General features: G+C 37.1%; 2 protein-coding genes across 4 annotated transcripts; both read left to right on the forward strand.

The window, feature by feature from the left end:
- Positions 1 to 3,816: 3,816 nt before the first annotated feature.
- Positions 3,817 to 9,961, forward strand: ufsp2 (ufm1-specific peptidase 2). Its single transcript, XM_067584762.1, has 12 exons — positions 3,817 to 3,932; positions 4,152 to 4,239; positions 5,772 to 5,928; positions 6,020 to 6,086; positions 6,328 to 6,482; positions 6,618 to 6,810; positions 7,727 to 7,873; positions 7,978 to 8,142; positions 8,223 to 8,347; positions 8,442 to 8,518; positions 9,142 to 9,266; positions 9,385 to 9,961. The coding sequence occupies exons 1-12, from the start codon at positions 3,930 to 3,932 to the stop codon at positions 9,469 to 9,471; spliced, it is 1,389 nt and encodes a 462-aa protein (XP_067440863.1). The 5' UTR covers positions 3,817 to 3,929; the 3' UTR covers positions 9,472 to 9,961.
- A 2,591-nt stretch (positions 9,962 to 12,552) lies between these two features.
- On the forward strand, positions 12,553 to 23,493 carry cfap97 (cilia and flagella associated protein 97). Of its 3 annotated transcripts, none has more exons than XM_067584764.1 (6): positions 12,557 to 12,852; positions 14,321 to 15,226; positions 15,498 to 15,781; positions 17,357 to 17,575; positions 21,656 to 21,839; positions 23,200 to 23,493. In XM_067584764.1, exons 2-6 carry the CDS (start codon positions 14,365 to 14,367, stop codon positions 23,325 to 23,327), a joined length of 1,677 nt encoding a protein of 558 aa, XP_067440865.1. In that variant the 5' UTR covers positions 12,557 to 12,852; positions 14,321 to 14,364; the 3' UTR covers positions 23,328 to 23,493. The 3 variants fall into 3 exon arrangements, with proteins under 3 accessions (XP_067440866.1, XP_067440865.1, XP_067440864.1); XM_067584763.1 differs by having other exon boundaries at positions 12,558 to 12,852; positions 23,197 to 23,493; XM_067584765.1 differs by lacking the exon at positions 17,357 to 17,575 and having other exon boundaries at positions 12,553 to 12,852; positions 23,197 to 23,493.
- Positions 23,494 to 23,536: the final 43 nt, after the last annotated feature.

Genomic DNA, 23,536 nt, shown 5'->3' on the forward strand with positions numbered 1-23,536 from the left:
AATTAATTCACAATACATTTTCATGCTGTCAGTGACTACAAAAAAAACTATCTTGAGCATTCCCGAAAAGAAAAGGAAAAGAAAAAATAGCACACACTAAATTTACAGTAGAAGCAGAAAGCTGAAGTGGATTATTCCACGAAAAGTTTCACTTCGGTATCACACCTGCACAGAGATTATTTGTATATATTCAAACGACTGTCTCATCGCTGTTGTTACATCCTGCCATCAGTCATTTTGTCAGATATTACACACAACCAGATGTTTCCAAAGACAAACTTTGCTTATGCCCATATGATGAGTGTACGTTTGTAATGTGAGTTTCCATAGTGTGTGCCATATATTCAGTCCTTGCACACACACTCCCGATACTCTGTTTATGATGCGAAGTGAGATAGCAAATCTCAATGCAAATCAAGCTTGGCACATAGAGTCCACAGAGCTCAACAGCAGTGACTTCAGACAGTTGAAATGTAGAAATATAGCTGCACTTAATCTAACAAAAAGAAACTTCTTTTTCGGGCAAATTGCAACATTCAGGCACATGAAGCCCTTTAATAGATACTTACAGTAAATGTTTGTTGATGTTCTGTTCTTTGGATACTACCAAACACATTGGCCGAGGTCTTGAGCTACACAAACGTATACTTTCAGCTTTACATTATGAAACAACAGTTAATTTCTTGCAAAAATTTTATTAAAATTGAGGAATTGTATAATGCAACCATTTCATCTGCCTGTTTAGTCTTAAAACTCCAGTCCAGCCATGAACATTGGATATTTTAAGTGTGTTTATTTAATTTTTTCCTGACAGTCTGCTACACTCAAGGGATTTATTATGAATGCTTGTATGAAAAGGACCATCTCAGCTCCTTTTCCCAGTAATCCTAACAAACCCTTCATGATTTTATCCAGAGGCAATGTTAGAGCAAAACATAACTGATTGAAAGCTGACCTCATTTTCAGCTCGGCTTCTTTTGTGATGTATTTGACTTTTCCATAACAACAAAGAATAGTTAATAAGTCAAAACATATTTATGTGTAAAAGGTCTATTATCTTACAAAGAGCTATAAATGTGAATTATATTAAGAGAGATATTCATATAGTTTACCCTTAATGTATATGCTGAAAAAAGTTGCTTTTATTAGGTAAAAAGCAGGTAAATACACACACTTATCTGATTTGTCTTGTCACTATAAATGCAGCTTTTCATGAGGATTTTTTTCTCTAAAGTTGTTGAGGTTTGGTGTGATGTTTGCTTGAACCAATCGTAGTTATAAAGCTCCCACTTCTACATGCATAACAATTACATCCAGTAACTCTAATCCTGCCGTTCTGCCTGGACTAACACGCATTGCTGCCATGTAATGACCTGAGGCAAACAGGCAATGCATAAAGAAACTGTTTTCACTGCTCTGCTATGTATTTAATTATGTCTATTTTCATTATTTTACCTTGTTGAAAAAAACATAGGTAAAAATTACAAGTATATGGTGGAACAAAAAGATATCAATATAAGAAAGTTCATGCATGTTTTCAAATGTTGCATAAGACGGGTGAGATGGGCACTGATGCTGGAATAATTAGATATGTAGTATGCCTCACTCCATCCTAGTAGACACCAAACCAGCATTAGAGACACACTTGATACAAATAGCATCACAACAGAAGAGTTTACAGTGCACAACCTGAGGATGTTTGGAGCTATAGTGGCTGTTGTATCACCTACTCTGAGACTGTCTGCAAGGGTGTTTGTCTGTTTTTTGCTTGAATATATATATATATTGATTTTCATATTTTTACACATAAAATAAAGTAAAATAAAACAGGAAAAACAAAAAACAGAAAAGAAAAGTTACACACACGCACACATATATGTATATATAGTTCATTAGTTGGGCATACTGCTATACATGAACTGCATTTCTTCATCAGTTCATCAGAAAGTACATAATTGGTAGGGTAACTTGGTCTCCAGATAGTTGTTGAACGATATCTGCAGTCACATTTTTCTGCGATGTTTGAGGATTTTTTTTTTTCAAATTATTTTTTCCAAAAATTTAGGATGAATACACAAACATTTCTTCAAATTTTTGCACTGATTATTTCTCTCTCCGTGTCTTCTCAAAGTCATGTTACAGATTGGAGATATAATAAAATAAGTATGAAATATCAGTGAATTATGCATCTATTTTTCCTCTGTAATATTTGGGACTGTTGTTGTAAAAGTGCATCAGTAAAAATGGTCATTTCTAGATTTCAGTGTTACTGGTTAACTGTGTATTAAAAACTAAGAAAAAAAATCATATTAGTAGAAGTCTGTATTATCCCTTAATTAAATCATCTGTAACTCTAGATACAATCACCAACACTGCATGATTCCTAACTGTGTTGTTAACCCATAGAGCGACCATTTGAAAGATATAAACTGATGAACGTCACATAAAATTCTCCGTTTAACAAACCTGAAACTATTGAGGGACATGTTTCAGATGCAAGAAAGAAAACCAGCGTAACTCCACTAGCTGGTGCTCATACCAAAAACAGCCCTGCATGTTCAGAACCTACCAGGAAAATTCAATCCAGGAGGTTCAGTTCGACTAACAGAGCAGTGAATTTGAAAACTTAAAGTCTCCCTCCATTCAAAAATATGTTTTTCTTCTTGATCTTTCAGTTGGATGTTTGAGCTTCATTGTGCAGAATGATGAATGTGCAGAGTTTGACACTACAACGCTGTTTTCACATTAATCTGCTGAAAGTGGAAAGTTTCTCTGTGCTCATTAAAAATCTGATTTTTAGGGGTGGGCCTATAAGCATGATTTATGACATCACAACTAGTTTGGAGCCAATCCTGGTCCAGTATTCGACTTACAGTGTGATGTAGAAACCTAAAGCCTCCAGTGCACAAACACTGTTTTGACTTTACAGTGAAATAGGAGACTTCTTCTTGTATCCAGCAATTAAACTTCAGAAATGAAATAAATTAACATATGCATAGTTTCTGTAATTTTAATGAGGGGGAAGGAGTAGATGCAATTTTAGGGATTTTAAATCATACTTTTTTTGTGGAAAAAACCTTAATAGACACACATTATTGTTCCAAGCAGAGTATTTTTATATGTAATTACTTGTTACATGTCTGGAGGGAATCTATAAGTGCCAAAATGCAATTCTGATCGCTTTATAGTGGAGGACAATATGGATTAATCATTACACAGTGTGGGTTATCTCGTATTATAGATGGTCATTATGTCTGGGAACTTCCGGTCTTACTGCTGGCCGTACAGGGCTTAGCTACCCCCTACTTTTTTTGGTTGTTTGTTTGTTTGTTGTTTGTCGTTTTTGTTTAGTTTTTTGTTAACTGGTTTTATATTGTCTTGTTGTCCCTCCTATTAAGTGGGCTAATCTGTGTTCATGTGAGTTGCTGTGATTGTGGATATTGGTTATTATGTTACTTGATTTATATTTATCAAGGATATAAATGATGTCTGGTCATGTGAGATTATTACCAGACTGTTTTCTTTTTGTTTTTTGTGTTTCTTATTATTCTGCTCGGTTAACAAAAAAACAGACAAAGTAACATATTTTAAACAAACAAAGTAAAAAAAATAAAAAATAAAAAATAAAAAAAAGAAACTGTATGATGATTGAATGTGTAAAAAAAAATATTAAAAAGAAATACAGCGTCCTCTTTAGAAAATGATCTAAAAGAGTGAATAAATAAGGCTGTTACATTATTTAACTAAATTCCCTAAATTACGAGCTACCCTGAATGCAACAGCAGTGGGCGTGGTCAGCGTGGACCAATAGAATGAAGCAGTGAGAGACACGTTGAACATTTCCTACAACAGACATGACAGCCTCCGGTTCATAGAGCATAGCTGATAGCTTAGCTTTGTGATCTTATATCACTGAACTAAACTCCACAATGGTAAGTTAATTGATTATTTAGTGAAATGAAACGTTTATGTCGCTTTTTGTAGCTCGACTTTATAGTCAACCTGCTGCTTGACCGTAGAAAACCTCCAGCTGGATGACACAGAGCTTCAGTTTGTTGTTGGCATTTGACAAGACAACAGAATTAATTGAGGTTATAAACTCTTTTAATTGGTTTTCCAGGCAGCTGCTGACTTGTTTTGTGTTATCTCAGGTTGTTGACTCGCATCCCTCCGACATTGCGACCATCCTTCGTGTGAGGGGGCCGCTGGAGTTCAAATGTCAGCTGGACAGCACAGATGGTAACTAATGTTCATGGACTTTTTAACCACAAAACATTTAATCATAGTGTTTTCCAGAGTTGCACCAGATATGGTTCAAGAGGCTCCAAGCAACAGTTTAACAGTGGTGGAAGAAGTATTCCTGCTAGTCCTGCATGAAAAATCCTACTTAAGTAAAAGTACATAAGCATTAGCAGCAAAATGTACTTAAGTTATTAAAGTAAAAATACTCTTTTCATCCTTCTGACTGATATATTATTATATATGACACAATTAGATTATTAATCAGTGTGTCAGCAGCATTTGGCTTCAACAAATCAAACCATGTGAGAAGTTTAGAGGGAAAACTCACTATTTGGTGGAGCTGTTAACAACTCATAGACATCTGAAATGTGACCCCGACTACACACTGCTTTTTGTAAGACGTCAAAAGCCAAACAGGCTCGAAACCACTGGTTTCATCTGTTACAATGTGTTGTATTTTGAAAACTTGTTATATTATCCATTGTGTCAAATCATCATCTGAAAAGTAACTAAAGCTGTCAAATAAATGAAATGAAATGTAGTGGAGTGGAAGTATAAAGTAGCATTAAATGGAAATACTCAAGTAAAGCAAAAGTTGTAAAATTGCACTTAAGTACAGTACTTGAGGAAATATTCTTAGTTAATTGGCATCATTTCACTCTCCCTGCTATTGTCTCCTTCTTGGATGCTGCAGCAAATCAATCACCACATGGGAGGAGAATAAGATGAAATGTGAGCAAATAATACTCATAAACCCAATGTTATACTACCTGATGGTCACTGTGTCTAAAAGTCTTTGAAAATAGTAATTTTAGCTGCTCTGCCTCAAGCCACAGAGCAGGGCCACTGACCCATGTAACCATATTCATCTTAAAGGACAGGTTCACAATTTTTAAATTCTGTCTTAAAACAAGAGTGAGGTGTCCATATCAACACTGAAAGAGGTTTTCTTCACTGTAATCATTCCTCCTAGAGATTAGCGGAAGGTCTGAAAAAATAAACATAATCAAAAATATGTATGGTAAGTTTTTTGGCTTCTGTCCTGTTAATGAGCTCACAATCCCTCAGATATGTGGGGTTCCTGATCCTTCAGTGCTACAGTGTGCATAAAAAGCAACTGGTACAGAAGACAATAAAACAGTGAGTGTAAGACTCTAGCTGGGCTTTTTAGACAGTGTAGTGCAATGAATGTTGCTAAGGTGTATAAGGATCTGCACAGTTGACTAACAGACATTTTAAAAATCATTGTCAACAAAAGACAGCAAGAATAAGCCCATAGCAGCAGGATGTAAAGTATATCATAACAGTGTAGTAATAGTAAATCAGTAATATTGTAGTAATATATGATTCTGTGAGTTGCTACTGTATGTTTTGTTTTATGTGTTTTTAATGTTTGCTTGGATGTTGTTTGAAACACTGTATTGCTGCTATCTTGGCCAGAGCTTCCTCAAAAAAGAGATCTTGTAATCTCAATGGGATGCACCTGGTTAAATAAAGGTTTAATGATAATAATAATTGTCTTCTTTCAGCGCCGCTCATGCAAAAAGTCATCTCAAGAACATTTGAGACTCTCCGTTCCAAGGTGAAATCTGAGTCCTGTGTTCTCACCGTCTGTGACAGTCCCGTTATTATTTGGCCAAACAAAAGTGTTAATGCAGCGTGTGAAGATATACATCAGTGGATACAGTAAGTTCTCCTTTTAAATTTTTCTCTTTTCATATGGAATCTGCTGCCTTTTTCCCATTTATTTTCAAATTAATGTTTTTGTTTATTTCAGGACAGATGAACAAGAGAGCGCTGGCAAGAGATCTGCAAAAAAGAAAAGCAAAAAGAGCTCAGCAGTGGTATGAACATGTTTTGTATATGGAGATGGATGGAAACTGTAATATTTATGATATTCTGTCTCAGTGGAGAAATACTAACTCCCAAAACACAACACAGTTCTTTCACCATGTACACCACAGTAGATATATCTGCTACAGCATGTTAGAAGAATTACATACACTGCTATAACTTGAGCATATTCACCTATAACCTACTGTAGCTATGGTGTGTGTTTCTGTGTTTATGTAAATGCACATTCAGAGTGTCGTAAACCTTCGCCTGATGATGGAGGTGACAAATAAAGGCCCCGTTTCAGCACCGATCCTCAGCAGATCAGTCCAGAATTCCCACTTTCTGTCTACAACTCTTCCCATGGACTGTGTCGTCCGCACCAGCTGCAATGACACCTCGAAAGAGTACGTCTCACCCTTAAAAGATATTTTAAAAAATCTGAATGCTTAGTGTATCAGTGTCAGTAGGCTTGTTATAAAATCACTGCTAGCTACCACCATGAATACAAATCCATGAACATGTGTGTTGTGGTGTTGCAGAGCCTGTGAGCGCCTAGTGGAGGCGCTAACTAATCAGCTGTGTGAGATGGAGAAAGTGACCCTGCAACACATGAAAGGAACCACAGTGCTGGTCCCTGAACCACTCCACTTCCTCCTTCCAGAGCCAAAAGGACTGGTGACTGTGGTTTATCCAGCAGGAGTGCCTGACAGCCAACTGGAGACACAGCGTGAGGTAAGAACCACTGACTGAGATTCTTTAAAATCCCACATGAGCAGGTAACACGTACTGTAGTTCCCCCGACATTAAAGTTGTTTCTGTTTTAGCATCTTTTTCACTCAAACAACATAAAGAAATAAAAAATTTTGTTTTTTTTTTTAAATTTTTGTCATTTTGTTAAGCAGAAATGCCAAACATTTGCTGGTTGCAGCTTCTCAAATGTGAGGATTTGAAGATTTTTTTTGTGTCATACATGATAGTAAACTGAATTTCTTAGGATTTTGTACTGTTGATTGTACAAAACAAGACATTTGAAGGCTTCACCATTATTGACTAAAAGATTAATCGAGACAATAATCTGCAGATGACTCATTAATGAAAATAATGGTAAGTTGTAGTCCTATTGCAGTTTTATCCAGCAGGCAGTGGATCTAGCTTGTTGTACTTGCTTAAAGGACGGGTTCACAGTTTTTCAGTTCTGTCTTAAAACATCAGTCAGGTGCCCAGATGAACATTGAAAGAGGCTTTTCTCGCTGTATTCATTCCTGCTGTTCATAGTGGCCATTAAGAGATGCCTTCTTTATGTGTTTTCAATTTAAGTAATGGGGGACAAAATCCACAGTCCTTGTTATGTTAAGTTATATTAGGTTTCAGTAGTCTAAGTTAGTCAGATGAAGCAGATCCAAAGTTAGTTATTGTATAAAATTCTCTCTTTGTGATTCCCCGAACAGTGTTTCCTTGTTGAGCTGCAGTGAAGAGATGGTTACAAAAAGTGTTCAGTGTTCATTTGGACACTTGACTATTATTTTAAGACAGTTTTAAAAGTTGGTGAACCTCTCCATTAGTTAAACGCATCATCTTGGCTTGACACTTGATGTATGTATTCACTCTTTTTTATTTCATTTTATTTTGCACAAATCTTTCTGTGTAGGAACTACATCAACATTTTGAGCTACCAGAAGACAAGCCCTATTTTAGAAGAGCCAATGCTTACCACTTTCCCAATGAACCTTACAAAGACGGTTATCTACGAAACCCTCATCAAGTCCTCACACATCCCACCCTGGACAACGGAAAGGTAAAACCATTCAAATATTCATATGATTTAACATATTAAAGACGGCACAGTCTGTCCTGAGCAAGGAATTTCAGACTTGATTTATCTTTTTTTGTTTTTTTAAGGTGTACTTGGTCCAAGGAATCTACAGCTATCACCACTACATGCAGGACCGTATGGATGACAACGGCTGGGGCTGCGCTTACCGCTCCCTCCAGACCATCTGCTCCTGGTTCCAGCAGCAAGGCTACGTAGAGCAGCCTGTGCCCACTCACAAGCAGATCCAGCAGGTAGTGGCCCTGTAGTTAATAATTATTTGTGCTTTTGTTGTCAAGACAGCTGTTTTTTATTTGGCTCATTCCTTTTCCAGGCTTTAGTGGACGTCGGAGACAAACAATCATCCTTTGTGGGATCACATCAGTGGATTGGATCTATTGAGGTTCAGGCTGTTCTGAACCAGCTGCTCGGAGTCACTTCCAAGATCATGTTTGTGAGGTGTGTTGTGTGATCACATGCCTACCAGTTTGTGCACATGATGTACATTATTGTTGTATAGATTTATCTAATGACAGATGTTTGTACTCTTCAGTCAAGGGTCTGAGTTGGGGTCTAAAGGCAGAGAACTGGCCAACCACTTCCTTACTGAAGGGACTCCTATCATGATTGGTGAGCTGAATGTCAAATCACTTTTACAACCATTCTGGGGTTAAAGGTTTAATTAACTTTTATCTTAACACCCGAGACAAACTGTAATTTTGTACATTTTTATATATATTTGACCAGAACACCATTTGTGCCTGTAATTTTTTACTCTTTACTTAAAACAATAATCACATCACAACACGTCACTAATATTAAAAACATTACTACCAAATTGATTGAAAGTTTTATTTTATGTTAGACATCATCTTAATCTAAATTATAAATGTTTTCTGATGCTGTGAAAGGTTTGTTTTCATCAGCAGCTTTTGAACACACAAGAGAAATAACTTAAATACGTCAATAATCAGTTCAATTATTTTTTAATAGGTTTAGTGCTTTGATTCTGCTTTATATGTGAATATACAGTATATCTATATTTATACTGTATATGTTCATATATTCTGTGTAGTGCAGATTTAGTAAAGGAGGAGTTCAACATTTTAATTGGCCCATATTAGTTATGACTGGCAAAGACAAACAAATCTTAATTCCTTCATACAAACACAAGCTTGGTAAAAATCATGGTAAAATAATTCAATAACATGTAGATAAAGGACTTTTTAATTTTCTTCTGTTCTTTGTTGCAGGAGGGGGAGTTTTGGCTCACACTATCCTGGGTGTGGCATGGAGTGAGACCACAGGGCAGATCCGCTACCTCATCCTAGATCCACATTACACAGGAGCAGAGGACTTGCAGGTCATCACTGACAAGGTGAGCTGTATATTATGTCTTAATGTATAGTGTAAGTTTATTTATTTATATATATATATATGTATAATGTATAAAATGTTGAAGGTGTTGACCTTTGTGTGTCTGTCGTCTTTCTCAGGGCTGGTGTGGCTGGAAGGGACCAGAGTTTTGGGATCAAACTGCATATTATAATCTGTGTCTGCCTCAGCGGCTGAAGACCATCTGAGCTTACTGTCTCGTTCTGTCAGTGTGACATCATTTGGCATTGGTAAAACATGCAAAACTTTGGAGGGACTCTATAAACTGTTTGTTTTACAGGAACGTGTCCAACTTTGCAAAAATTTGAATAATTTCTGTAAATCCTTGTGATTTACCTGTACGGTCTTAGTCCAGCCTATATATATATGATGTCTTAGCAAACAAAGGCACAACCACAGGTTAATGTAATTTTTGTATTAAAAATAGAAATTGATCATATACTTCCTGTTCTTGTTATACGTAATATGACAAATGTCAGTAAAATTTACCAAATAGGCTCACTGCAGAAACTAGTTTGAACTAGTTTGGTCATTATTTTATGTTGTTGGTCAACTAAAGAACTCAAATCCAGCTCCCTTTTGCTGCTGGATGATGTGGACACCTGCTGCTGTAGAGAACCTTTTCTACTGTAATATATGGCAGATTTAACAAATAATTAAACTGTAAAGTATATGTTATCTTGTCCTCAAACTACTTGCCTTTGTTCAGATGTTTAGGGCTGTAACTAATGATGTTTATCAGTCATTATTGGTTAATCTGCCAGTTATTTTCTCAATTAATCGATTAATCATTTTGCCTTTAAAAAGTCAGAAAATAGTGAAAAATGCTCGTAACAATTCTTTCAGAGCCTAAGTTGGCATCTTAGAATTACTTGTTTTGTTTAACTTTTACTCCAAAACCCAAAGATATTCAGTTTACTGACACATATGACAAAGAAAAGCAGCAAATTGTCACATTTGAGAAGTTTGAACTAACAAATATGTGGCATTCTTTCTTGAAAAATGACTTGAATGATTATTTGATTATCAAAATAGTTGCCTCTTAATGAACTAGTTAATTTACAAATTGATTTAATGGACTAATTGGTTCAGCACAACAAATGTTTTAATATCAACCAAATACACAATCTCCAAACCTCCACCAGACAAATCTCTTTTTTTTATGTTGACCCCTATGTTTTATGATGTTTTGTCTTGATTTTTATACCTGTAGAGAAAAATATATGCCTGCAGTACCCATTCAAATTCTGTAAATTAGATATTTGCTAGTGAATAAGTGAAATTACACTTTTCCTCATTTTGCTGTGGACCCCCCCGGAAACATTTAAAGGACCTCCAGGTGCCTTTGGTCCCACTCTGAGAACTAGAAGAAGCATCTTCTGAATGCAGCCTGATCTGCACTGATCCCTCTGACAGAGGCCATTATTGGAAAACAATCACACTCTGTAATTGAGTTTTCACAACCAGTCAGCTGTCAGAGTCAAAATGGAAGCTTTTTCCTCTCACCAGTAGCCATAAAAATTAAGAAATGTGAATTTTCTTTAAAAATCTTTAAAGCTTTACTGACAGGACATTTTGCAGATGCCTTATTGTCACTCTCTGTGATTTGTCGTCCAGTGGTTGATTGTCTAAGTATGCGACTGCCACAGAAATATCCCCCATTCAATCCTCATCTCTACCCATCCTGCATTGGCATGTAAATTATATGACAGTGACCAGACACAGGTTTTACGATATATTCCCCCAAGTGCTATTGTCCCAGGACATTGGTATTTCATTAGTGTGTGTCACTTCTGGGTCTAACTATGTTATTAAAAGAAAACCCGTGACAAATTGTAATTTCAGGGGACGCGCCTACAGATAATCCCCTTTCTTGTTGATGGAGATGCACCAGGGAGAGCAGTTACTTCAGCATAATAGATCCCCAAGGAAAAAACCAGTGACCTCTCCTCTATTCCTCCACAGGTCCTGTTCCTTGATATGTTTTTGTATTTTTTTTATTTAAGCTTTTGACTGCAAGGGCAAATCACTGCAGTGTAAATTCTCTATAGGCTTCTCTGTAAAGTTGAGATAGAAAGAGAGAGAGTAGCCAGTTCTTGTTAATACATTGATTCTTGTCACTTACTGAAAACATAAACACACATGTATACATAAAGGAAACTCACTAAAGAGAGAAAATATAAATAAGCAAATTATAATTAATCAGGAGACTCACTCCTGATAATGTATAAACTCATTTTTTGATAGTCTGATTTTGTTTTATATGAATTCTAAGCTATCAAAAAGCCATTTTTAAATCTTTTTTGGACATATTTAGGAAAGAGTTTGTTTGTGTTTGTGAAATTTACACACAAATATGTCTAAAGCTTCAAATTATAACTTAGGGACAATCAGTGCAAAAATGTATAACTGATTCAGGCTCAGTTTTACAAAATGAGTATACATCATTAATATTTTTAAGGGAATTGTAGAATTCTGGGGAAAAATATTATAGCCTATGATATAACTTGTATAAAGGTTAATGTAGACTTTATGTTGGATGAGTGGAGAGGTAGAAAAATGCTTTCACATTTCAAAATCTTAAAAACTGATGTTTAATATTTTGAATGAATGTTTTGCAATATTTAAAATCCAGTCTTGAGCATGGATCTACTTTATGAAGGTTAATTTAGTGTTGTTATCCCGGATCTTTCAACCGCACCCAACATGATTTCATCAGCGGATGAAGCTCCGGAAAAGGCGAGTTATAATGGACATTTAGTGATATTTAGGACACAATTATGACAATTTGTATCGCCCAATTGGAAATTCAAAAAAAAAATGGAAAAGGAAAAATCATCGAGGTGAAACAGTTTGATTTTGATTTTACAGTTTGATTCGGTTTTTAACTAAGTGATAATCGACCTAGGTTCTTTTATAATACGCCTTATGCACCAGACCACAGGGCGGATTTATGGTAGGTCGCTCGACACTTTTGATAAGTATCGCTCAACAGAAATTAAAGAGTCGCGCGACGTTTTCAATGTACACTTCGGCGAAAGCTCTCAGTCGTCTCCATGGTAACCAGAAGCTACTGTATTCTCCAGTCGGCTTGTTTAATTACATTATATCATTCCAACCGGGACTAATTAAACAAGGACGTTAAAGTTACAGACCAAAATGTCAATAAGGAAATTCAGTGAAAACTATCTCCATGGCGACGTTAGTACCACTACCCAATCACATCGCGCGACAAAATATGACGGTGTCCGCCACATAACAAAATTCTCCAGTTTCGCGACATGAAAGGCAAGTGTCGAGCGACACTTTTATCTGTCGAAAATATGTCATTTCTGTCGAGCAACACTTATCAAAAGTGTCGAGGGACCTGCCATAATCAGCCTGTACTGCGCAACCGTTGCCAGGAAGTGACGTTGCCCAGATACAAGGCACTAGCATTTTGTTTTAAATGCAGCTTTACGTTTAATTTACTTGTCTCCTGGACGGAATAAACATCCTGTAAAGGACCACATGCAGCGGAAAATGCAAATATAACGCGACAAACTGTTTATGGTGCGGCCCTTTGCCAGGTGAGATGTTGTTATCATACAGCTAATGCTTTAGCTAAAGCTATATCTTCACTGAACTAGCAAACTTAGCAACGCTAGTTAACGTTATCAAGCTGTAAGTCATGTTATGACACTTTCAGGGTTTAAGCTATGCTTTGCCTTCACAGAGTGTAAATGTTTTAAACCGTATCTGTTGTATAAAGTGCCGTCATTGGCAGCAACGTTGCCATAACTGATCAAATGTTATGCTAAATTTCTGCATGTGTTAATAATAAGTTGCAGACATTATTGTAAAGTTGAATCAGCTTTGGTATGGAATAACTTAACAATAATGAGACAATAGTTAAGTTAATGTTTTTGCAGGTTTTAGCTCCTAAATTAAAATGATGGGTTTTTTTCCTGCCATCAAATGCAGGCCATGAACATGCAAACGCATTCCCATAAAATCATAGCACCATAATAGTGCTCCCGTCCTAATAAATCAACATGCTGATTACAGAATTTAAGAAACTAATAACCACGATATAAAATCATAAATGTAGAAACATAAAACTATGTCCTATATAATGCACATACTTTAAACAAGAAGGGTAAAATAACCATTTAAGAGTCAGATGTACTTGTTTTACTATTCAAGCAGACAATTGGTTTCCATCCATTTCTATTTGATTTAAATATCAATGAACAGATTCTTGAAACCTGCTTGATCAGTGTACAGCCATGTGAACAGCAATTGTACACATTGTGATGTAATGTGCAATTTAGAGCTTCGACAATTAGTCAAGTAACTGATTAGTTGATTGACAGAAAATTAACTGGCTACTATTTTGATAATGGAATAATAGTTTCAGTAACTTTCTAAGCAAAAATAAAAATTGTTCTCTAGTTCCTGCTTCTCCTTTGTGAGGATTTGCTGCTTTTCTCTTTTTCAAAATCATTGTAAATGGAATACTTTTGGGTTTTTGATTGTTGGTCAGACAAAAAGAGACATTTGAAAACATCATCTTAGACTCTGGAAAAAACATGATTGACATTTTTCTTAGTTTTATGATACATAACTACATATACATAGACTAAACAATTAATACAGTAATTGAGAAAATAATCGGCAGATTAATTGATAATGAAAATAATCGTTAGTTGCAGCCCTAGTGCAATTAATTTGGAAAGGACATTAGAATATTTCATATTGATAAAGTGACTGAGTGGAAGATTATCACAGACTTGATGTTTATTGTGATGGATTTTGTAACACAAGCAAGTTTTAAGAGTTTGGTGATTCATTTTTATGTTTTATGGAAACAAATAGCTAGAAATCAGTGGATGTCTGGAGTGGCATTAATTTTCTTAAAACATTAGTATTTTTTGAAAAATAGTTAGCTATGATGTAATGTACAGTATATGTGATTAGTAGTAAATCATGAAAAACCAGTGATATGGTCCTTTAACCTTTAAATGAACTAAATTTCATTCTTACACTACCATACAGGTCCAGTGTTTACTTGCATCTGTTGAAACGTTGGGCAGACTGCCATGTTCAACCCCAGTGAACTAGAAGGTGAAGTGGATCACTCATTTTTTGACAGTGACTGTGATGATAGCCAAGTCAGTAGAGATGGAAGGAAGAAGATAGATGGAAACTTGAAGACTGAGAAGGAGACGCCACCAGCACGTGAGAGGCTACATGCAAATACAGCTGGTGGTTTGTCCCCGAGGACTGATCGGGCAAAAAAGCACCTGAAGCGAGTGGAGGACAACAGTAGTAGTGGAGCAGAAAGGAAAGAGAACAGCCGACAGTCAAAGGAAGAAGTGAGGAGCAGGACGTCCAGCATATCATCTGTTGCCTCTGCATCACATAAAGTAAACAATAATGGCAATGATGGTAAGGAAGACTCTAAAAAGTCCAGTGGAACATTTATGGCTTTGTTGGCCGAGGCCAGAGTGGTAGATGATGAGGATGTGATTGAAGAAGAAGTGTTATCATCCAATCCCAAATGTTCAGGCTCAAAGGGGAATAAAAGATCTCCTACACAATGCCGCCGAAGTCCATCTCCCACTTCAAGCGAGATCAGCACAGACACAGACTCAGTAAGGTCCTGTAGCAGTTTAGAGCCTCCCAGGCCCAGCAAGCCTTCTTTATCCCGTGGAATGAGAAGGACCAGAGTGGGCTCAGTGAGATCTCGAAATTTGCCACCGCTCTGTACAGAGCAGTCAGACGGTACAGTGACAGATGTGAGCCCCCTCTCATCTCCTGACATCAGCCCTCTCCAGTCCTTGGACCTGAACCGCACGGAGGGTGAAGATGGGAGCCTTAAAGAGCAGCAGCAGGCGAGTGTGCCCTCCACTGGCCTTAGTAACATACATCGAGATGACTCAGATCCGGATGTGGATGAGTGTGAGTAAAACTCTGCCATTGTTGTCTGTCAGTTATATTTGCTATGATGTATATGATATAGTCTAAAAAAAAAAGCATATTAAAGGAGATAGCCATTTTTATTTTTGTACATATACATTTTCCATGTATTCTAGATGTACTTGATGGAAAGAAAAAAAACACCTACTTCACAATTGGTTTGCCGTCAGGTCAAACAACCATTTGAACATCACATAAAATGCAGTAACTATCTTTTAAAGACCAATTAAAATAACAACTTCCCATAAATCAGGCTCTCTCAGCTCAGGGAGTCAGCTCGGCGGTAAAGTGGTCTACAGCTATCCAGGAGGGAGGAACAGGAAGAACTACTCCTTCACCAATGATGAGGTCCGGCGCATAGATCGTGAGAACCAGCGACTTCTTCGGGAGCTGTCACGCATTTCACCAACATCCAGACCAGGAAGTGCAGCGGGAAGGAAATCCTACACAGCGAAAAAAAACTTGCCTGTCGTTCTCCGCTCTCACAGCGCACTCAAGAGGCAGAAGGAACAGCAACGCATCGAGAGGGATAACCTGGTGAGTTTGATAAATATGTTTTTTAAATGTTAATTGACCTCCCTTATGCTATTAGCATATATGGCAAGAGGTTAGAAAATCTATCAATTCTTTGTGATTAATTTTTTTATCTTTTCTTTTCAAACCACTTTCTTCAGTGGTCTTTAAAATGAAGGAAACAAACATTTCTTTTGCTTTACGTTTGTGGTTCGTTAGCTGTAGCTTAATGTCATCTCTATTCTTAGAGTGCAGTAATTGAATATGCTGTGTGATCAGTATATCCACCCCACACATCACATAAAAGACACCTCATTTGTTCTGCACTAGTAGAACTAGTTCTATGTATTTCAAGATCGGTAAATTACACAATATCCTTAATATTCTGCCAAAGAAGTGATTTAGATTTAATTTGAAAAGATTTCAAAGTGCTCACACAGTAGGAAATGCAGTAGGTGACCAGTCTGTTCCCAGCTAGAAGCCAGTAAAGCCTTTTTGTGACCACTGAGGGACATGTGTTCTTAAGGGAATTTCTATTGACTGTGGGCCTTTTTCCTGGTTCAATTGCTTCATATGGAGTTTTTGCTTAGTGAGGGATTTCTGCACAGCATGCATGTGGGAGTGTGACTGCGTGTATGACATTCAGCGACTTGCCTACACTGTTTTGCCTCATGCTGTTTGGTTGTGTTTGCTGTGAAGCACCACATTTTGTTTATTTTCATGATTTAATTGGAATTTGCAGAATTATACTTTTGGGCTTAATTTCTGAGTCAAATACTTGCTCATTTTATGAATGATAAACACTATTTGAATATGATAGAGTGTGTTATATTTTGTTAGTCAACAACCAGAACAAATATGATCATCTAACAGTGAATGGCTCTGTTAATCAAATGCTAGGAAAAACTTTTCTCATTCACATAAGACTCCTGCTGATGAGTAGGGCTGTAGTCAACCAAAGAAAATGTTGGTCGACAAAAATCGTACATAATTGTCAACTAGCCAATTAGTCGCGCGTGCCTGGCGGGGGTTCTTGTTGTGTCATTATGGAGAAACACAGATTCAGTAAACGTTCAGTACATTCAGTAAACGTTCAGTACAGTTAGACCCAGCAGTCTCCATTAGGTTGGGCGAGTTCAAAGTTGTTTTCACAGGTAATTTGTTAATCTGTCCCTCCCGCCGCAGGAAATAATGGATTACTCCTGGAAAGCTGTTGATGTAGCACTTTTCTCCTTATGAAAATAACACAGAGATTATTCGACCAATGAAAATTTAGTCGGACGAGAGCATATCGACCAACTAATCGACCAGTCGACCAGCAGACTACAGCCCTACTGATGAGTCTTGCTGCATATTTAATACTGGTATAACACACACTTGGAGACACTGAAGACTTCTTTTAGGAGCATATATACAGTATGAGGAAGTGCTTTTATGTTCAAAATGATGATTGATAGTTTCCCCAAGAAAGCTACACATACTGCCCACATCCTTCCAAGGGAAACATGACTAGAGATGTCAGGGCATTTGCATTTATGATTTTCTGTATGTTTATGGTTTTTATTAATTATGTATGGATTTGTTTTTTGTTTTTTTCAGGCTTTCCTGAAGAGGCTGGAGTCCGCCAAGCCTTCACCCGGACTGAAGCGCTCAGAACAACTGGCAGACTATCATCGCCTAGTCGGATACCCGGGAGCTGCTCAATCCTCCATCTATACATCCACCACAAATAAAGAGATGCCCACCAGTAAAGAGAGGACTACCAGCAAGGGAATCAAAAGGCAGCGAGAACAGCAACGCATCGAGAGGGACAACCTGGTGAGTTTGCCTTCCTGTGTGGGATTTGATCTTTTTTGTTTCCTTTTCTCTTCAAACCACTTTCTTCAGCGCTTTAAAATGAAGGAAAGTTGGATAGAACAAAACATTTCTTTTGCTTTACGTTTGTGGTTCATTAGCTGTAGCTTAATGCCATTAAGCTTTAGCTCAACAATGTCAAATACTGCACCTCTTCAAATCTGTATCAGAATTGTGTTTCCTTGGATCATCATGTAGCAGCTAAGTAGTATAAGATCTTGGGAATGTGATTTTGACCTGGTTGCAGTTATATAGCTACAATGAAACGGTAACTATATTGATAATTGATTGATAATTTAAGTCCTGAATAGGAGGATTTGCTGCTTTCCTCTGTTATGTCATTGTAAACTGAATATTTTTAAATTTTGGACTTTTTGTTGGACAAAATAAGACATTTGAAGGCATCACCCTGGATTATGGGAAATTGTGACAGGCATTTTTCTGTAATCTCTTACATTTTATAGACAGATTATTAATTGATAATGAAAGTAATTGTTAGTTGCAGCCCTGATTTGCTGTGTTCACTTTAGCACTGGTGTCAAATTTTGGGCCAGTGTGGAGCAGGAATATCCTCAAGGTCAAACCTTCGCAAGAGACCGCTGATTCGTGACATTTATTCCTGTCTCCTGTCAAACTGATCCATCTAAAAAAGGCAAAGTGCCAAATAATCTTAAAACTAATCAGCGGTTATTTAGTCACAATGGTAAATATAAAATAATAAGATTTAAAAAAACTGCTGAATTAAATACACATTTAATATTTGAAATTTTCAGTCACAACAAATGGATACAGGTACACAACAGCATTCGAATTGGTGGTTTATCAGAGTTATTTAAATTTAATTAATCATCGGTTGATACTGGTGATGAGATTTCAGGTTTCTTATTTGTGTAATTACGTGTATGTAAACAGACACTAAATACGTAGCTACTGTTGGTTATTTAAATGTTGGTTCTCATCCTTGATTTGTCAATAAAAATATATTGTTTGCAAATGTGTTTTAATTGAGGTTAGGGCAGCAACTAACAATTGTTTTCATTGTCGATTAATCTGCTGATTATGTTCTCGATTAATGGGTTAATCGTGTCATCTATAAAATGTCAGAAAGCAAAGAAAAAAGCCCTTGATAATTTCTTTAAGCTCAAGGAGACGTCTTCAAATATCCTGTTTTGGCGGAGCAACAGTCCAAAATCAAAAGATATTCAGTTTATTATCATGTATGACACAGAAAAGCTTGAATAAAACGATTATTTGATAATCAAAATGGTGACCAATTAATTTCTGACGATTGGCTAATCAATTAATCGACTGACTGTCGCAACTTTAATTGTGGCAATGCAGCCACCCTCTCAAACAGGGCTATAAATGATGCATTGAGTGTACTTAATCAACTAGACAACATTACTGCATCAATGATTTTCCTACAAAACATGTCTGCATGTCTGTGTGTCATATGCTGATGTGTTTTTAATGGAATGTCTTGTAATTGGTTTTAATCAATTTTTGTAGAAGCAGAAAGAAAAACATGTCTGCAATTTAAGTAGTTTAATTAATAACAGACATATATCAGTCTGTGTGTACATAACTGTATGATTTTGGGCAATTATATTACTTATTTTAATAGGTATTTGCCTCCTGAAGTTGATATATATCTAAAGACACCAGTTAGATACTGTAGGTGCAAGTCAGTTGGGCTGAGTTAGTAGCAGTGTGAGAGAGCCTCCCCTGAAAACAAACACGGATGGATTTGGACAGATGGCAGCAGGTGGCGGGCTTCAAGCAGCGCCACGGAGTGACATTATGAGACAGTTCAACCTCTGCAGCCTTAGCCTCTCACCCCGTATATTAACCCTGCCTGACCGCTCAGTGATAGAAACCCAGTGCTCAATAAGTGGCAGTGTTCAAAATGAATCAGGAAATGATCATTAGATTAGCTACTGGCAAACAGCAGGATGCTGCTTCCTCCTCAAGCAGGTATTTTAAGTGAAAACAGAAAACTTGCATTCATTTCTTCAACATTACTGTCACTAATGTTTCTCATTATTGTTGATTTTAAGATCTTACATTGACCATTAGGGGTTTTTGTTATCAAGAAATGTGCTTCAAACCATGTCAGGACAGACTGTCCTCTATCTTCGGTCCAACTCTCTACGTTGTCATGGATGCTTTTCGCCATCTCTATTCTTAGAGTGAAGTAATTGAATATGCCGTGTGATCAGTATATCCACCCCACACATCACATAAAAGACCTCGTTTGTCCTGCACAAGTAGAACTAGTTCTGTGAATTTAAAGATCAGTAAATCCAACAATATGCTTAATTTTCTGTCAAATAAGTGATTTAGATTTAGTTTGACGAGATTTCAAAGTGCTGACACATTGGAAATGCAGTAGGTGACTAGTCTGTTCCCAACTAGAAGCCAGTAATGCCGTTTTGTGAACGCTGTGGGACTTGTGCACTTTAGGAGAATTTCTATCGACCGTGGGGCTTTTTTTCCAGTTGCATTGCTTCAAAGACAGTTTTTGCTTAGTGAGGCATTTCTGTACAGCATGCATGTGTATGACATTCAGTGACTTGCCTACAATGTTTTGCCTCATGCTTTTAGGTTGTGTTTGCTGTGAAGCACCACATTTTGTCTATTTTCATAATTTAAAGGGGACCTATTATGCTCATTTCCAGCTCTATGTTTTTATTTTTGGACTCCACAAGAGTAGCTTTTCATGATTCACAGTTCAAAAAACTCCTTATTTATCTCATACTGGCCCTTTATGCAGCCCTTTAGTATAGAATTTGTCTATTTACAGTCCGTTTGAGCTCCTGTCTTTTAAGAGGCAGTCTTAGCTTCTGTCTTTTTAAGGCCCCCCACCCAGTGAGCCCACTCTGTTCCGATTGGTCAGCTTCTGGAAGCTGCCGAGGGTCAGCACGTATCAGAGTCGTGTTAAGTTACTGCCAATGCAAACCCAACATTTCCTGCTTTACTGCTTCATATTAAAAGCTTTTAAATGATTAAATAACAGGAGACATTTATTGTGAAGAATTTACAGGAAGTGAAATGTGGTCCTCACTGAAATAGCAGAGGTTAGCGGTGCTAAAACCGGTCAAAACAACAACATATGTAGATATTTGGAGCTCTTTGTTCAGCAGATCAGTTAGAAATAATGCACGGAGCAATAGTACAAGCAGAAACAGCCACAGTGATGATGATGTTCAATGAAGAGCTGCAGACAACCAGCACACCTTCAGCAAGTAAAAAATGTATTTTACTTTGCCTGCTGTGTAATGGAAAAACACTCACAGCGTGCTAGCTCAACTCCAGTCATGGCTCGGCATGACTACCCCCAAAACAATGGAAAAATGTCATAATGTTAGCGAGTGGAGCAGTGAACCATATAAAGAAATCCATCACAAGCTCACATCAGCTCGGGCTGAAAGTAGAAAAAATGGTGGGAACCGAGCATTCAGAGCAGTCTGAAGCCGGTGCTTTTTGCTAACAGGGATTACTTCTACCTCATTATTTGACACGTTTGCCACTTTTAACATGAACATCTGACAGTTTGACATCATAGATATGAAAATAAGGAAAAGCATAATAGGTCCCCTCTAATTGGAATTTGTAGAATTCGAATTTTGTGCTTAATTTCTGAGTCAAAGACTTGCTCATTTTATGAATGATAAACACTATTTGAATATGATATGGTGTGTTAGAATTTGTAGGTCAACAGCTACAACAAATATGATCGACTAACAGTAAATGGCTGTTAATCAAATGCTAGGAAAACTTTTTCTTATTCACATAAAACTCCTGCTGATGAGTCTTGCCGCATATTCTTCCTGCATGCCCACATCATAAGACTTCCTTTAGGAGCATATATACAGTATAAGGAAGTGCTTTTATGTTCAAAATGATGATTGATAGCTATTGACACTGACCTCATATACTTTATATGCCCACATCTTTCCAAGGTAAACATGACAGGAGATTTCAGGACATTTGCATTTATGGTTTTAATTATATACAGATTTGTTTTTTGGGGGGGGGTTTCAGGCTTTCCTGAAGAGGCTGGAGTCCGCCAAGCCTTCACCTGGACTGAAGCGCTCAGAACAACTGGCAGACTATCACCGCCTAGTCGCATACCCAGGAGCTCCTCAATCCCCCATCTATACAGTATCCACCACAAATAAAGAGAGGTCCACCAGCAAAGAGAGGTCCACTACCAGGAAAGCCTCAGGTAGGTGACTCATGTCTATATCAAAACATATTTTAAACAAGCATTACTCATTCAGAAGGTACAGATGTGCTAAGATGGTGTATTAGACTAATATGCTAAATTAATGGGCACTCTCTAATACAATACCAGTTTAAATTACTTACACATTGTCAGAAATTAAAGCCAGAGTATTACAGTGTTTAAAAAAAAAAAACAACACTTAAATGTTTTGTAATTTATATACCTGACACAGTATGACAATATGGTGACCGAATACCTGCACATACCAGATATATAATATAAAACTTCTTTCTCAATCATGTGAATTCCTCCACAAAGTTACATTTTTCATATGTACAACTGAACCATCAGGGAGATGTGGATTATCATCTTAAAACAGATCACCTGTGAGAAACCACCTGCTGTATGCACCTAATCCTCACTGAATGATCTGATTCCACATGAGCAGGTTGATGTATGTGTGTGTGTGTGTGTGTGTGTTTGTCTGTCCGACTGTCTGCAAAAATATTATTCCCACATCGAACACTTTTCGTTTGCCATACTCATTTCCTATAAACAGCACTTCCTAAATGTGAGTGTTATCAACTTTGAGTCGCATATCTGAAATAATCCCTAATATTTACCTAACAGAAATATTTAACCTCTTGCACACAAGTGCTGAAAATCTGATTAAGACATGTGTTCTGCTGATGTTGTTTATTTTGCAACACAGTGATGTAGAATAACAAAGACACATGAATAAGCCTCAGTAATCCAGTGTCTCGGGATGTCCAGCGTAAACTGGCTTTGTTTTGTAGCAGACTGGTTTCATTTGCACATGATGATTTAAACAAAATGGATCAGAGTGTTTAATGGCACTGTACCGCAACTCAGCACTCCTCAAACTGGAGGCTGCAGATTTATCAAACATATCTGCCCCGCTGCCCCCAGATGGCTACAGAGATTCAGTTAACTGAAGGAGAAGAGTTTTATACAGTATAAAACAGCTGTGGATGACAGTTACTGGTAAGAATCACCCATTCATTCATAGATCAATAAAGACTGATGTTCTTGCTCTAAGTACATTAAACTTCTATTTTTTTACTGTCAATTCAAATGGGCATATTGTTGAAGTGTGTTTAAAAAAAATAAAATAAAATTGGGGCCTTTTTTCATCGTTATTCCATAATTACTGTCAAATTCTATAAACTTTATGTCATTGCATGTACTTGTTTTGATACTTGATGTGGTGAAAAGGTTCATATATTAAATTAAAATTTTTACTTTCTTCTTAGTGTAAGTTTGGAGTAACAGTGTAAAATGTTTGGTTTCTAATTTAAGAATGAGATGGTTAACCTCTCTCTGTTGTCCACACCAGCAGGTAAGTGTCCTAGGCCGGCCAGTGCCGCCCACCACAGCACCAGAGCAGTTTCCATCACCAGTGACTCCAGCAGTACACCTGTACCCAGGTTAACAAAAATCAGCACAGCCCGACCAGCTTGGTGCTGAGGACATTGCTGTTTCCAGCCATCTGATGTACAAAGAAGCGCATCACTGGGTCCTATTGACAATATCCGTTGTTTGTTGCACTTGAGAATTGTTTTTACGCAATTAAAAATGTATTAGTGTTGCTTTATATATTGTTCCATAATAAATAAAGCTGCTTATTTTGCCAGTTGGTGTTGTGGTATTTTACAGTTTCAAACAGACGAATAATG

Source organism: Thunnus thynnus, chromosome 3 (assembly GCF_963924715.1).
Source record: "Thunnus thynnus chromosome 3, fThuThy2.1, whole genome shotgun sequence".
In the NCBI taxonomy this organism is placed as follows: Eukaryota; Metazoa; Chordata; class Actinopteri; order Scombriformes; family Scombridae; genus Thunnus; species Thunnus thynnus.